At 43.5% G+C, this 16,914-nt stretch overlaps 3 protein-coding genes across 3 annotated transcripts; 2 read left to right on the top strand and 1 right to left on the bottom strand.

The window, feature by feature from the left end:
- Positions 1-2,078: 2,078 nt before the first annotated feature.
- mafbb (v-maf avian musculoaponeurotic fibrosarcoma oncogene homolog Bb) lies at positions 2,079-4,094 on the bottom strand. Its single transcript, XM_030091473.1, has one exon. The coding sequence runs from the start codon at positions 3,699-3,701 to the stop codon at positions 2,697-2,699; it is 1,005 nt and encodes a 334-aa protein (XP_029947333.1). The 5' UTR covers positions 3,702-4,094; the 3' UTR covers positions 2,079-2,696.
- A 2,153-nt stretch (positions 4,095-6,247) lies between these two features.
- Positions 6,248-11,404, top strand: LOC115388368 (DEP domain-containing mTOR-interacting protein). The gene is made up of 9 exons (XM_030091472.1): positions 6,248-6,380; positions 6,483-6,661; positions 6,758-6,881; positions 7,106-7,284; positions 9,103-9,312; positions 9,408-9,548; positions 10,087-10,157; positions 10,312-10,416; positions 10,505-11,404. The coding sequence occupies exons 1-9, from the start codon at positions 6,298-6,300 to the stop codon at positions 10,628-10,630; spliced, it is 1,218 nt and encodes a 405-aa protein (XP_029947332.1). The 5' UTR covers positions 6,248-6,297; the 3' UTR covers positions 10,631-11,404.
- Positions 11,405-12,584: 1,180 nt separating this feature from the next.
- adnpa (activity-dependent neuroprotector homeobox a) lies at positions 12,585-16,587 on the top strand. Its single transcript, XM_030091471.1, has 4 exons — positions 12,585-12,935; positions 13,299-13,411; positions 13,645-13,737; positions 13,832-16,587. The coding sequence occupies exons 2-4, from the start codon at positions 13,304-13,306 to the stop codon at positions 16,148-16,150; spliced, it is 2,520 nt and encodes an 839-aa protein (XP_029947331.1). The 5' UTR covers positions 12,585-12,935; positions 13,299-13,303; the 3' UTR covers positions 16,151-16,587.
- The last annotated feature ends 327 nt before the right edge of the window (positions 16,588-16,914 follow it).

A 16,914-nucleotide genomic window follows, 5' to 3' on the forward strand; every position in this document is an offset into this window, starting at 1 on the left:
GTTCTGATGCCACAGCCGTGCAGACACCTTTCCCTCCTGCTGACTCAGTAGCCAGCCTCAGGCGCTGTGGGCTCGGGGTGTTGGTGGCGGGAGGGTGAGGATGGAGGGGGTGCGGGTGGTGGAGGGGGAAGTGCGAGGCTCCCACATCAGGCCCGGCAGCCTATCACATGCGAGGGAAAAGAGCTGGCTAATCGTTTCTACAATGGCACCCAGCACACTGTCACACAGCACCACAAACCGATCTCCTCGCCAACACTTCTACTGTATTATTCCACTGTTGCTTGGAAATACACATGTGATGAAAGCGAGTGCGCAAGCAGGCAGCCGCACACAAAGACATGTTCCCTTTGAAAACCACACCTACGAAAACACACCAGTGCACGAAATGAAACGTGCATGCAAGAATATGTTAATACGCAGATCCGGCATGCAATTTTCTACAGCATTGCATGTGCAAATACGCCCTTACACAATCCACTAAATTAATCACAATGCTGTATAATTTTAGGCATTTTCAGTTCAGTTAGCTGAAACATGTTCCAGCATGTTCTCTTGCTCATTTTGACATTTAAAAATGACAGAATTCTAGAAAAGGTTAAATTAATAAAGCAAATCCTCTATTTCAAAATGTGATGTTGAATTTTAGATTTTGTAGAGCAGTCAAGCAAAACTGATTTACTGTGAATTAATCATATCAAAACATTAAGAATCAATCTGTTTCTGTGAATTAATCCTGTAATTGTGGATTATACTTAATGTAGTTGCTTTTTTCACACTCTTTAGTAGCAGTAAAAGGTAGAAAAACAATGCGAAATGCAGTAAATCCCATTTGCTTATTTTCTGCTGCATCCTCGATATTCAAAAAATGCGGTCTACGTCACACACTCCCAGCGCAGCGCCTCGACCTTCATGCACGGGGCCTGTTTTCAGGAAAAGTGCTTTTGCACCTGTGGTGTGACTCAAGAGCAGCTTTCCCTGAACAGAGGGGTGAGGTCAAAACTGTCAGAGGTCACGTATAAAAAAGAGAACCGGGTGTCCCGGGTAAAAGGGAGGCGCTGCTTTACCGAGACACCTGCCCAGCTAAATTACTGCTAAAAAGCCAAAGTCTCCAGTGACACACAAATGCTCCCTGAGATCCTCTGCACAGAGGCCGTCACAAAGGTTAGAAACTCAATTTACAATGTGACTACTTATCACACATTATCGCACTGCCCTTGGGACTATAACACTCATCCAAATATTATTGTAGTCTTGAACTGGGAATGATCTGTGTTCAGGAAATTTGCTTGCGGATTAAGAAAAAAACAGATCAAGTGAGAAAAAAAGAGAAATCCTTGTGAGCCGGCCAGTGGAGTGTGGAGAGCTGTGCTGTGGCTGTTGTTTCTCTCTTCCTCTGTTAATGAATGCAGAGGTGATCTGTTTGTCTGAGGAAGAGAGTGGAGGGGAAGCATGATTTCCACTCCATTTTATCTGTGCCCCACAGCCCCTGCCAGTCAGCCCCCCTGTGCTTTCACATGCCGGGGTCCCACAGGAAGCGGCGCTCCACGAAGGCCAAAGGTCGGGGAAGGGGAGCGAAGCACTCGTCCTTTCATTCATCACTAAACTCATACACACTAACACTTTGCTTGTTAGTGCCTTCATTTTTTTTTTTTTTAGTTTTTGTTTTGAGGAGTGATTGAAATACACTTTTATTTCTTGATGTTGAAATATTGCCAACCTGACTGTGTAACTTTGTTTTTTCTTCTTCTGAATTTTATAGATCTCTGCATAAATTTAGAGCACAAAGTTAGATAACAGAAGATGTTTTTTTCTCTCCTGTTATTTCACTTTGGCTTCACACAGTTTATGCACATGTTATTCTGGCTAAAACTCCTGTTAGGTAGTTAATAATTAAAACTAATGTTTTGTTGCTTTTATGACTGAAATGATTAAAATTGTTGAAATAACGCCTACAGCTACAAACAAATTGCATGTCTGGGATTACAAAGGCAGAAAAATGTTAAATAATTTCCCGTTGAGACAGAATTTTGTAGTGTTTTATAAAATACTAATTGGTCAGGAGATGAGAGACAATTGTAAAAAGTCACAATAGGTTTATTGATCCATGGTAAATGAAAAATAAAACAGTAAACGAAAAACAATTAGAATTTGTTGCAAAATTGTATATTATGATAAAAAGAAAAGCAAATGAGGAACACATCTGTCCAGCAGAATAAGCTTCATAAAAATAAGAGAAGTTTAATTTCTAGCATCATATGTGTTTTCTATTTCAACAAAGCATGAAGACAAAATTTAATTTGAGCTACAAAAAAAAAAAACTATGCAAAGCAAAAATCACCAAAATTGAAAATGAACAGTAACTGAGGGATTAAAGTTGTATCATAATGAAAAAAAGGAAGTATCCTCTGATTTTTTCAAGTATCTTCTTTCAGACAAAATAACCTACAGATATGCCCGTATAAAATAAAAACATATCACACATGTCCTGCATGCATGTTTCTTTGCAATCTTTCATTCACAACTTGTTGCCACTCTTGTGGAGAACAATAATTTGAGTCATGTCCAGAGATGATTCAAAACTTTGACGGATCCGTGGGATTGTTTGTTAGAGAGCAAGGCAAGCTGTCAACATGAATGCCACCCTTTGGGAGAAATCAGTTCCGCATGATAAAAAAGAAAAAGGAAAAAAAAAAAAATCATATTAAATACTCGGGTGAGGAAGGGTTGTCGCTGGTGGAGCCAGTTTCGTGGTAACAGTTGGCACCAGACAGTTTCTCGCACTTGAGTTTGTATGCGTCCCTCTCCCGGATCAGTCTGTTGAGTTCGTGTTTGAGCTGCTCCACCTGTGACACCAGGCTCGTCTTTTCGTGCTCCAGGATGTGTTTCTGCTGGACGCGCTTGTAGCGGCAGGACTGTGCGTAGCCTCGGTTTTTCAGGGTCCGGCGCTTCTGCTTCAGGCGCATCACCTCGTCTTTGCTGAGGCCCCGGAGGAGCCGGTTCAGCTCCCTGACGGACATGGACACCAGCTGGTCGTCCGAGAAGTGCATCTCGGCGTTGGAGCGCCTGTCGTGGCGGCTGTGCGGCTGCGGCTGCAGGTGGTGGTGGTGGTGGTGGTGGTGCGCGCCCACGACCTGCTGGGCCTCCGGCGACTGGGGGGACGCGCTCCCCAGGTCATCTTTCAGATAGGGGTCGTGGCAGGGGGCGCTGGGGATGCCCTGCAGGTCGGAGTGACCCGGGAGGCCCGCGTAGTGCTGCACGGGCTCGGACAGGTGACCGTAGCCCTCGTAGTCAGCCTGGAAAGGTGGCGGCTGGTGGCCGTGGGGCGCGCTGGGGTGTCCCTGCTGCGCCGTGGCGCCGATCAGGGCCTCCACTGCGTCTTCGGGGGTCAGGCCGAAAGCTTGGGGGTACATCTGCTGGGGGTAACCCCCGTTGTTGGGTATCCAGAACTGGTCGCCCCCCGGGTTGTTTCTCTGCTCGTTCGGGTTGAGATGTGGCGAGGAGGGCACCGAGTTGCAAGGTGTGCTGGCAGGGGTGGAGGAGACGGAGTCCGGTCTCTGCAGCTGGCTGCACGGGCCGATGAAGGAGCGGTCCAGACCCTGCATCGTCTCCTTCTTCACGCCAAACTTCATCAAGTCAAAGTCGCTGACGAAATCCATGGATGCCTTCTGCAGTCCCAGATGCGAGTGCGCCTCAGCGGTCATATTCAACACACACTGGTCTCTCCTTCAAAGAGCGCCGAGTGTCCACTGGTCTCTCATGCAGTCTGTCAAATCGCGCTCACGTGTATTTAAAAAAAAGAAAAAAGATTTAAAAGTACTTCCAAACTTTGACTTTTCACTCGAGAAGAAGGAGAAAAAACATGCACGGAAGAGGGAAAAAAAGCAAAAACACGCTCCCACCTAGTAAAGCTCCGCGGGACACTGACTTGTGGTTCAGTCTGTTTGGCTTCAGGAGCCGCAAAACGCCGAAGGAGCGGACGCACCTCAGTCTGAGTGTTGAGGAGAAGCGCACTTTCTTCATACAGCTGCATTGCATGATGTCACGCGCTCCAGACTACACCTCCACGCCGCTCTCCAATGGAAACACTCCAGAGGATGATTTGCATAAAAGCTGCTTCCAGTCTTTCCCCCACGATGTGTGCGTGACCACCGTTTGACCACCAATAAATGTGCGCACAGCAGGGCACATTTTAGATCGTAACGTGTTTTATTCTCTTATATGGCCAGACTACTGTCGAAGGTTCTGGCCAACTTATTTCACAGGATCAACTGGAACTTATATCATGCATTTAACTTTCTCATAGTTGCATCAACTTGACCCGTTTTAATAATACAAAATATTATTTAAAGAAGATCCAAGATCGTTGTTATGTTTATTTACTTAATATAATAAGTACTCTTAAAACTGAACTGGGCTGCCCTATATAATTTTTTCTTTCAATCTTTAATATGGCCAGAATTCAATGTTGTTCATTGATTTTTATTTTATTTTTATTTTTTTGGTTACAATTCAAGTGGCTGTCTAATGTCATTTAAACAACAACAACAAAAGAGACCATAAAATTCAGTCCACAGTGCCCTGTTCCTTATTTAGCTCAAAGGTGAATACTGACAGCTTGTGGCCAATATTGTGTACTGCGGCAGCCCCGATGTAATTGTGCACACAGTCTTTCTGAAGCTCCAGGATTTTGCATACACACCAAGGAAAACAAGGGTAACGGGAAAGCAATGGTGGCTGACAAGCTCACAGAAGATATGAGGAAACAAACACATGCGTGCTTGTGTTAGTTCTTCCTGGAGTGTGAAAACATCCTCTCCAGCTCTTCCATCACTTTGAATTTTGGTTTGATTATTTAACTATCTCTCTGTTGTTGTTTTTTTTTTTCCTGTTTCTCACAGTGTCAAGTGTGCACATGTCTAAAATGATCATAAATGGCTCAAACTTTATGTAGGGAACACTGGCAATGCAAGAAGCTACAAATGGATAACAGATGAAAAAGCTCATCGCAGAGGAATTTCTGATGGTTTCAGCTATAGACGCTGAACCCAGTGACACCGAACCAGCAGCTAGTACAGTACAAAAAACACGTGTCCAGAGGTCACGGTGTTTTCACAGGAAAACGAAGGGTTAAGCCGTGTTCTTGCCCCGGCCTGACCCTCTCAGGCTGTGCTTACTCCAAAGATAGTGAAAGGCTCGCTGATGAGCTTGGAGGATTGAAGCCAAAACCAATACAAACTGCTGTCCGACAATGGAGAGCCATTGTTTCAGTCGGGTTTATTTGCTGGGAAGAGAGGAAAAGAGGAGACAAAGTGACTGAGCAAGGATTTCTCAGGGACACATAATAGGATTAATGCCAGCGGGGCAGGGTGACACTGTGTAGTGTAACTTATGCTAATTACAGGATGCTAGCAGCCTAAATGCACCTGCATTACTGGCTCTATAGACTTTATAGGACTTTATCTTGGTGATAGAACTGAGAGTATTGTGCAGACGTGGATACACAAAACACTAGCGTCTCCACCAATCGGAAAGAAGTATGAAGATGATAAATGCTGGTTACATGTATCTTGGGGTTAAGGTCTGCTAAAGAAGGGACAGTCTATATTCACCCTGAGAGAAAGGACAGAATGTGTGGGGAACACGTACGCTTTAGTCTCCTGAGGACGACTTTGGTTTGCATTAAAGTCAACAGAAGATAAATACTGTACCTCTCACATTTCCTGTAGTCACACAGGTTATGGTGACCTTTAAAGTGTGGCCTGATTCAGCCTCCTCCTGCAGCAACACCATCATGCATAATAGCTTTTCTTAAAACCGTAGCACCAAGACCAAACCCACATATTTCTACATTTATCTGTTATGTCTCATCTTCTTCTCTACAAACATACATTAAGTGAATCATTCTCATTAAAACAAATTCCAGATCTTGCAAGCCAACTTCAAATCATCCAATAAGTGGCTTTGGCAGGTGGTCTCCCATTATGAAGGTAATTAATAGGGACCGTTTGTTCTCCAAAAAGAAATGAAAAATCTACAGCCTCGCAGGTGACAAGCGAAACATATCAGATGATTGACTCTAACGGAAGAATAAAGAGCATTTCAGCCTGAAAAGTTTGAACACTTGAGTCGAGAGATCCTCTCAACCTGATGCTCGCCATGCCTTCGTCTCTCTTTCTGTATACACAACATGTCTCCCACATGGCAGGGGGTTCTCCGTGCTTCAGTCGGTATTTTGTAAACACAAAAGACCAAAACGAAAAGTGAGCTCCACTTACTTGCAGAGCGGAGATAACAAACATGGAGCGAACAAGTAGCATTCGGAGAAAAGCCGTGGCTCGGCAGCATAAGGCCGAAGTGATGATTGCAGGGGAACAACTCAGGTAGGGTTTGAAACAGTCACAGGAAATTGCTGTCACGTATTTTGTTATTGTTCAGCATGTGACAGATGTAAAGATTAACGACCACGGGCTGACTTGAACAAGGTTGAAACTTCACGACGGAAAACTGATCAAGGATCGACGCTACCACCTGCGGACCTATCCCAACTGCTTCGTGGCTCAGGAGCTGATCGACTGGCTGATGAGCCACAAGGAAGCTGCAGATCGAGTCACAGCTGTCCGTCTCGTGCAGCACCTCCTGGACCATGACATTGTTCACCACGGTAGGAGAGCGAGAGCACCAGAGCTCAACTGTACAGGAGATATTTCATGACCGTTTAATGCATTTAGAAGATGGCACTGTCTTTTTTTTTTCTTAGTCTGTGACAAGAGGTCTGTATTCAAGGATGCCAAACTGCTGTTCCGTTTCCGCAAAGACGATGGCACATTTCCCTTCAATACGGAGGTGAAAATCTTCATGCGAGGACAACGGCTGTTCGAACAGTAAGAGCTGCAGCGTTTCAGCAGGATCAGATAACCTTGACGTGTTCTATACAACAAATATTGATAGCATTCATGAGAAAAAAAGAATCCAGCTCAGCAACGCAATACATTGACTACTTGACAAATAAGTGTGAATAAATGTTCCCTTTTCGGGGTTTTTTTGTACATAATACATTTGCATGCCCTAAGTAATCTGATCTATAACTTTGCATCCGTTTCCCCAGACTCATTGCAGACAAAGACTCCATCCTGCAGCTGAGAGAGGAGCATGGTGTTGCATATCACCGCTCCTTTCCTGGCTGCCAGTTCATTGACTGGCTACTTCAGAATGGAGAGGCAGAGAGCCGCCGTCAGGGGCTGGATTTGTGCCGCGCGTTGCAGGAGCATGGCATCATTCAGCACGGTGAGACGAGTCCTCGTTTGCCCTGTGATGTAAAGCTGTCAGCAGCTGCCAGCAGAGAGTAGCCATCTGGGATGTTTGCAATCTAAAGAAACCAAATCAATGGCTCTGTGTATTAAAAGAAGCCTGCATTTATTTAAGCAAACACTAAAAATCAAAAGTTTGGACACATCTTCGCATTCAATGTTTTTCCTTCATTTTCTCGACTATATGCATTGTAGATTCTTACTGGAAGTAACAAACCTGTGAATGAACACATTGCAAATTATGTAGTGCACAAAAATGTGTGAACTATCTCAAAACTTGTTTTGTATTTCATATTCCTCAAAGTAGCCACCCTTTGCTCTATTGAGAGTGCTAGAAACACTTGGCCTTCTCTCAGGGAGCTTCATGAGTCGTCACTTGAAATGGTTTTCTCTTCACAGGTGAGTCTTGTCAGGCTTCATTTGTGGAATTTTTTTCTTCTTATTGTTGGGACCATCAGTTGTGTTGTGCAGAAGTGAAGTCGTGTACAGTTGACAGCCCTATTTTAATTCATATTCAAGAACCAATCAGCTCAGTAAAGAGAAATGACACTTCATCATTACTGGAAGAACTGAAGGTCATTCAGTGCGGAAAAAATGGAAAAAAATTTTTTGAATGTGCCCCCAAGTACAGTCACAAAAACCTTCAAGCGTTACGACAGAACTGGCTGACGTGAGGCCGGCCTCTGGAAAAGAAGACCAGGAGTCACCTCTGCTGCTGAGGAAAGGTTCATCTGAGTCACCAGCCTCAGAAATTGCAAGTTGAGAGCACCTCAGATTAGAGCTCAGATAAATGTCACACAGAGTTCTAGAAGCAGACACCTCTCTGCAGCAACTGTTCAGAGGAGGCTTCACCAATCAGGCCTTAATGGTCAAAATGCTGCAAGAAAAACACAACTAATGAAGAGAAACAAGCACAAGAGACACAGGGGATGGATATTAGACTGTGCTTTGAGTTTATGAGTCTAAGCTTGAGATCTTTAGTAGCTTTTGTGTCTCACACACAAAAGGTGAACAGATGGTTTCTATATGCATGATTCACACTGTGAAGCATGTAGGAGGAGGTGTGATGGTCTGGGGGGCGCTTTGCTGATGACACTAGCGATTTACTCAAAATTAAAGGGAAACTGAACAGCATGGCTGCCACAGCATCCTGCAGCAACATGCCATCCCATCACGTTTACATTAAAGGTGCTGTAGGCAGGATTTTGCTAGTCAATGCTAATTTTTCTGTGTTTTCTTTGGATTAAATGTTAGAGTATCCATTGATAATCCTTCAGGAGTGTAGCATAATTGCACTACCGCGAGGATGCAGCATTTCCATCTGTCTCTGTTCTGAGCTGAAAAGGAATCTCGACAGCTCCAGGTATCTTTGACCAATCAGAAGAGCCCCTGAGGCTCTAACCGTGATTGGCCGAGGGGCATTCATCGCATGTTCTTGTGGGAGGGGCTTAACTTGCGTAAGGGCGTGATGTCAGAGAAAACAGGACAGGATTGGCTGTGCTGGGTTTCAAATGGCCATCTTAGATGGGTCAAATCGCAATCTTGCTTAGGTAACCCTAAGCAAGATGGCGGGGATGCCGAATCCTGCCTACAGCACCTTTAAGTTGAAATTTATTTTTCAACAGGACATTGACCCCAAACATAATTTAGTATGCGCTCATTCATAGTTTTGATGCCTTCAGTGGGAATCCACAGAAAATAGAGAAAAAAAAACTATGAATGAGAAGGTGTGTCCAAACATCTGACTGGTGTGTTCTCAAGGTTGATTCATGTTTCCTCTCTCTGTGTCTTAAAGTTGCAAAGAAGCACGAGTTCTTTGACAGCGGGTTACTCTATCAGTTTTGCATCAATTTTCGCCGCCGCCGCCGCCTGTCTGAGCTTTTGAGTGAGAGTGAGCATGACAAAGACGAGGGCAAGGTGCTGCAGACTCAGGAGGACCAGAACCTCGACAGTCCATTTGTTGTACGCAGAAACTCACAGAGACAAAATGCTGCCTTCCAGTCTGGTAAAACATGAAATAACCTTTTCTGTATTTTCAACACGGACTTTGTTGTGAACGTTATTCACATATTTCATATTTTATCTCTGATCTAATAACAGTGCGGGTGAAAAAAGATCTTAAACAGGCTATCAGTGGACGTCGGGGAAGCTTGAATTCAGCTCAGCTCCACCCAGAAGAATTTCCACCATCTTCAAATCAACAGTCTTCAGTCGCAGTGCCGAGATTCAATCCTAAATCAGGTAAGTGTAGAACTACTATTTGAACTATTAAAAAATCTAACAGAATTGTGATAACAGCCAAATATGAAATGTTCGGATATGCAAAGTAAAGCAGCTTGCTGGTAGAGTCTGGGTAAACACATTCTTGGTAGGTAGGACTGACAGCAAAATTAATGCTCAAGTGTTTTAAAAGACGTTTCTGATCCTGTGGTTCCACATCTCTGTCCTGATGGGAGGAGCTCACCCAAGATAACAATGTTTCCATTCATGAGGAGTCACAAACTGCTGTGATGACAATGGTGGCATTGCCAGTTACAGCACAGCTGTATTAGTGCCTCAATTATTATGGTAAAGAAAAAGGTTGCTGAGATTCTGGATCAAAGGAAAAAAAAATGCTTCAGTTTTCTAAAGATTGTGACGATTGTTTTTCTATTAGAAAATATCCCAGAAATTCACCAGATTGCTAATCTAATATTTGGTGTTTTTTTTTTTTAATTTGACACTCACTTGTATATTGAAGCGTATTTGTGATTAACATGTGATTTTAATGGTATTACAGTTCTTAAAAGAAATGTTACATGTGAAGAGTTGTTGGCACCCGGCGCACCCTTCATCAAGAAAGTGTTGACAGTAAGTTATCAAAAATTAATGCATCTTGTGACATTTCACAAAATTACTTTAGCATCCTGTGAGCAACAATTTTTGAATAACTCTAAAGTTAGTCCTATTTTTAGTGATGAAGTTGTGCTCCAGTGAACCTAAAGTGCAATTTACCTGATTTCAGGTGATCGGGGACGCTCTGGGCTGGGGCTTTGTTGTCCGAGGTGCTGCTCCCTGTTATATGCAGGCTGTTGACCCTGGAAGTCCTGCAGCAGCTGCTGGAATCAAGGTGAAATAAATTGAGGAGAAAATGAAGATATTTCCTTATTAAATGTAGAGACTACGGCAAAATGAAGACTATATATGATTGTTTCTAGGTGCAGCAGTTTGTGTGTCAGGTGAATGGACAGTGCGTTCTTCACCTGGACTACAGGACGGTCTCCAGACTGGTGATGACTGGACCTCGGACCGTTGTGCTGGAAGTACTGGAGCCAATCGAATGAAACTGCTGTCCTACTCCGGTCCATCTTTTATCCCGATTGATGCAGTCACCAGAGAACCTCAAATGCTCTTGGATTATGGAAAATAACATGGAGAAAGCCAGAAAGAGAACATTGAAACTCAAAGCCCCCCGAGCACAACCTGAACTCACACCCAAAACTGAACATAGTGAGGCACGAGTGTCAACCGCACAACATGAACATATTTCAACTGATACATTAACTGAATATGATTACTTGTATTGACTGAATGCTGATATTGCATACTGTAAAGTCCCCAATAAAATCATTAAGATTGAAATGAGTCATTTCATAGAGCAATTGGAGGCAATAAATGACATATCAAGATGGATGATTTGGTAACTGAAAATGATTATGAACTGCAAAAAGTAAATGTTCTGACTTTTAAAATATGTACTTATTGTGATAATAAAAATAAATTAATGTACTCTGTTTGATCTTGTGCAAATATGTTTATACATTTCAAGTTAATGCACTAATTCATAAACAGACAAAAATCATGCTTAATTACAGGGAAGTTTAGTCTTTTTTATTTTAATTACATCTCATCATGAGCATCTTCCAACTGAAAGTGAATACACATGATGCACATTAGTAATGTTGCTTAATTTGAACAAGGAATCAGGGAGTCAAACTCATTTTAGATGAGGGGTCATATATAGCCCAATTTCATCGTGAGTGGGCCGGACTGGTAAAATAGTAGTGTAACAACCTTTAAATTTAAAGTTTAAAGTTTTTTGTTTGTTTTTTTTTGTTGTTGTTGTTGTGGTGCAGAGTATGCATGAATAAAATGTCAATATTTTCCAAAACTGTCACCCTGTCAGTATGGCTTTGAAGCTAATACTAGTTTGCGTTTTAAGGTAGCAATTTTTTCCTGTAAGCATCACTGATATATCAGTTTCATTCTCAGGTCACGTTTACAAGACAAAATTTCAAGTGATTCGAAATTTTAGTTTTGGTGCTTCATTTCAGAAAAAAAAATCACATTTTCACTGCAACACTGTGAAAACAATGTGTTTACTCAGAAACTGCTGAAACTTTGGGCCACTAGTGGTTGCTGTTTTCTTTTTTTTTTTTTTGTAAAATCACACACATGCAAACAGATAAGCTATAAACATTAAAAATGGCGAGTACACGGACATTTGTATGGACAGAAAAAACAACTTGGATATTTTCACAAATGACAGTTCTAAAACTTCCAGGTCCCAGGAGAATGTGGACGGGGAGTCATGCCACTCTGGAGAACGCCATTATTACTACAGTCCATCTACTCGCACATGTGCAAGAGAATCATTTTCTACAGCCACCATGTGAATGCACACTAGCATCATGTCTGCTGTATACACAGAGACTGAGATTGAGTGTTTTGAAATAGTCTGACAGCATTTTCCTCCATTTACATGACAAGACTCTGAATGTTTTCATTTCACCTAAAAAAGTTGCATTTTCAGTGGCTCCGACCACCATTGTCGGGTAAACAGACATCCAAAAAACAAGTGAAGTTTTGCGGTCTCACCTGAAAATGCTGTCCTTTAAATGTTGTGTTGTGTCTGCTACTGCTACTATCGATTTTACAATTTGCTTGGTGGGTTGGTAGGCTGGATTAGAGTCTCTTGCGGGTCAGTTTGCAACCCACGGGCCTTACATTTGACATCCCTGATTCAGACAACATTGAAATGTCAGCTTATCAGAAATTCAACATTCTCACATTTTAAACCCATTTTGAGTTTAGAATAAATGAGACTAATGGAGTTCTTAATCATGATAGCGTTAGACTTATGTGTATACAGCTGTCCTGCATTTGAGTTATTATGAGAACCAGCATTAGAAATGGGATTTATACTTAAACTGAGTACATTGAGTCCAAACTTTAGGTCACTCAGTCCCCGCACAGCTCCTCCCTTCGACTTCCGTCTTTTTCCAGTCGCCATTTTGGACTGAGAGATGTAGTGGGTAGCGTACAGCTAGCAGGCTGTGTCGTCCACCAGTGCAAGTTCAGTAGATACTCCTAGGACATACATTGGTCCTGCTTACCATTCTTTCATTAATATCCCTTTCTTGCGACATGCGCGCCTGTCCTCTGTGCCCTTCCTCCCCTTAGCGAGCAGCCGCAGTTTGGCAGATATGGCTGCTACCTTGCTAGTTTAGCTTAACTAGCAGCGGAGCGTCCTCACCGGCGCTGAGGAGAGCGAGCATCCCCCCGTCCCCACTGCATAACGCAACCTTTTTCCATCCCTTGATGTTTTGAGGGTTCTCCTGCATATCTGTACTGTAGACGCATCACATGGTGAGTAAAACGCTGTGCTATGTGTTCCTCAGACATAAGCTAATGGGCTATGTGACGCTAGCTTCGCTGCTAATGCTAAGAGCGGGACACGATGCTAACTTCGGCTAAAGCTAACAATGTGAGCTGTGCGCTTCTGTTTGATTCAGTCACAGATCGCAGCACAAAAATAAAGAGCGGAGTCCAGGAACGGGACCGAAGCATCCCGACAGAAAACAGCAGAACAGCTGAAGCTCTGGGCTCAGCATCATGTTTGTTATGTTCACAGTAATGTGACGATGAGAGGCAGCGTGTCATCCTTCGTAAGGTCCAATTCAATGCAGTTGTTGTGTTGAAGGTTTTGTCGTGCTTTCCGTGTATTTGCAGCAAAGATGTATCAACTTCCTGTGAACAACCTGACAAGAATCAGGAAAGCCAGGAAAGAAGTGAAGCGGGCACTTGAAGACATTGGATTGGACTTCTGCAAGGAAGTGGCAGAGGTGAGTGCATCCAAAGTGACATGTGTTGATTGATAGGAATGGCAGGTTGTCAGGATTGTTATTGAGGTCACCTGTAAGCATTTACATGAATTTTGCATCGAAAGAAATTACATGAATTTTTAAATGTCCATGACTCACAAAGAGTAAATATTGCAATTAAACTGAACATTCCTGTTACACATCAACTTGTATCCTTTGAGCTCATTGTTTGTTGTTTATTATTTTGGGGGCAGGAATTCAAAGACTTTTCCCCTGATGAGGAGGTGGTGAGAGACAGTTTTTATGTTGACCTCTGTGGATGGGATCCTTCATACTCCAAAAAACAGGTATGATTTCTTCTGTAACCAGCTTTTGTATAGTAAGCATGTTCAAAGGGACTTACATATCATTTTTTTCTTCTGTTTCTGTGAAATCTCTTAGGAATACCGATCAAAGCCATTCTGCTGCACCGAGTGCCCGTTCTCTTCCAAATATTACTCAGGCTACAAGAATCACTTCCGCAGCGTGCACAGGAAAACCTTTGAAAAAATCCTCATCAACTGTCCATACTGCACGTTCATTGCAAGCAAAAGAATTGTGGAGACGCATGTTAAAATCTTTCACATACCCAACTCGGCGCGGCAGAGTTATGGCAACACACAGGGAACTTTGCTCGTAAGGAAGGGAGATGGAGTGGAGAAACCAATGTACTTTTGCAAAAAATGCAAGTATCGTGACTCTTTATACAACGTTGTGAGGAGGCACATCTACAGGGAACACTTTCAGCATATTGTCGCACCATATTTTGGCATGGTTACTGAATCGTCTCTTAAAAATGGCGCGAATCCGGTCAGTGGCAACAACATATTCTGCAAACGCTGCCAGTTTACTACTCGTAACTATGAGGTGCTAGTTCAGCATGTTGTAGAGTACCACGAGCGCATTGGGGCTCAAGTAACAACCATGATCGGGCATGCTAACATTACTGTGTCCAGACCTCAAGGCTCAGCAATGATGTCCCAGAAGGCTCCTCTGGCTCTTGGCCGGGGCCAAGCACTTAGATCTGATCCAATAACCCAGCCAGTGATTGGCTATTTGAAGCCAGTGGCTCCTGTTAAAAGTCATTCCTCCACGGCAGCCGGTCAGGTGCGCGTCTCAATACCTAGCAACAGCACTGCAGCTGATAACAGTGTAGCAGGTGTGAACACATCACAGACACAAAAGTGGAAGATCTGCACAGTTTGCAATGAGCTATTTCCTGAAAACCTGTACAGTGCTCACTTTGAAAGTGCGCACAAGGCGAAAAAAATATGGGCGCTGGCCAAGTACATCATGAAAATCCACAACTTCACCTCCAAGTGTCTGCTTTGCAATCGCTACCTGCCCAGCGACACCCTGCTGAACCACATGCTGATCCACGGCTTAACCTGTCCGCAGTGTCACTGCGTTTTCCACAACGTCGAGAAAATGATGGAACACGTGGCCCAGACCCACCCCGATGAGTTTTCCGGACCGCCTGGCGCAGCACCTCTGACCTTTGACCTGACCATCAAACAAGACAAATCCTGTAATGTTCAGCTTGCCGTTCTCACTTTTAACATGAAGGAACCGGTCAATGGTCAAGATCAGCCAGCATCTGGTCAGCCTGTCCTCCCACCTGTTGTCAAGCTGCCCACTTCCAGGATGCTGGAGAAGAAAAACGACTCGCTCGGCCGAGGCTTCTCCTCCCTACTGCAAGCGGGTGAGGTTGGCAAAACTGTGTGTCCGCTGTGTTTCTCCATCCTCAAAGGTCCAATCAGTGATGCTTTGGCCATGCATCTGAGGGAGCGGCATCAGGTGCTGCAAACAATGCATCCTGTTGAAAAGAAGTTGACATACAAGTGCATTCATTGCTTGGGGGTGTACACCAGTAATATGGTTGCATCCACAATCACATTGCACCTTGTACAGTGCAGGGCTGTAGGGAGGTCCCAGGCCACCTCCGGCTTCAAGTCTGCCCTGACTCTCAACTCGTCCGGGGCAGGATTTCTCAAGAGGCAGCTACCCACACTGCCTGTTACCAACGCGAAGAAGATGAAGCTTGCCAAGGACTCAAAGGTTCCTGGACATCCTGCTGGGTCCGAGGACTTTGCTCTGGATCCTCGAAGCTATGAACACAAGACTTATGAGGCCAGGAAAAACTTCCTGACGGCCTACTTCAACAGGAGGCCCTACCTTTCTTCCCAGGAAGAAGAGAAGCTTTCTGCTAGTCTGTGGCTGTGGAAGTCTGACATCGCCAGCCACTTTGCAGTAAAGCGAAAGGTGTGCGAGACGAGCTGTGCGAGCAAGAAGGTGTCAGTACTGCTCGGCTTCGACATGCAAGCTTTAAAGAAAGTCAAACATGGCTTGATTTTCTCAAGTAGCAAGGCTGATGGCACTTCAGCCGCGCCATCTGTAGCCTTTAAAACTAAAAATACCCCAAACCAAATCAAGAGGGATACGACATTAAAAAGTATCCCGAAACTCACTACGTGCACGGAGCCCATTTCACTAGACTCTGACAATGAAATGGAAACAACGGTTAAACCTACCGAGAACGGCGATGTGGAAAACAACCAGCCTGAGAGTGGAGCTCATGAGGAGCCTGCAAACCCCACGAATGACACTCCGTCTGCAGACTCCACAGATGACACTCAGCCTGCCGAAGAAGAAGATACTTTGATGAACCAGGAGAGCGCTTTGCCCGAGGAGGAAACAAACACCTGTGTGAGCCTCTTTTAAGGTTAGGATTGTGTGCCTTGGTTAAAGCAGCAGTTCAGTTATAAACACGACAAATTCCATTAGAGTTTCAAATCTGCTCAAGGCAGTTTCAAGTATGAAATGGCATGGGTCACTAAAACAATTCCAAATGTGCGAGTTACGGTAAAGAAGAAAGACTTACTACATTATAGCGCATCAGTACACAACTGTGAGTGACATTGTATATACTTGAGACATTGTTCTGTTGGGTTCTCCATGTAGTTCGTGTTACTCACTGATTGACTGTCACAACACGTGAAGCAGTTCTACCAACTGACCTATTTCCATATTTCTTTATCCTCCTCAGCTGTGACAAATGTATATTTTCATTTCATATTTAGAATGTGTAGAATATGCTAATTGATTCTGTATACGTTTTAATAAATTTGTTTGTCTAATAAAAGACCATTTTAACGGCCCTCAGTGTGTTTATACTTCAACGTAAAACCCTTTTTTGTGTAGGAGTTGCACATTTTACAAAGCATAGTAATAGAAAAGGTTTTTGACATTTACTGTCTCTGGTGTAAATGCTGTTGAGGCTCAGTTTGTTGGATTACATTTTATAGGTGGATTTAATGAGAGAAAGACATTTCAAATTGGAAAGTTCTTAAGGGACTGCATAATGCTGAGTTGCCCCAATCTGACCTGCACATTTTATTCATAAAATGCAGTTTGAGCACAGCCTTTAGAATTACTAGTTTTATCACAGTTAAAAATCAAAACACCTGCAGGGTAAAGACGGCAGA

Source organism: Salarias fasciatus, chromosome 5, assembly GCF_902148845.1.
Source record: "Salarias fasciatus chromosome 5, fSalaFa1.1, whole genome shotgun sequence".
Classification (NCBI taxonomy): domain Eukaryota; kingdom Metazoa; phylum Chordata; class Actinopteri; order Blenniiformes; family Blenniidae; genus Salarias; species Salarias fasciatus.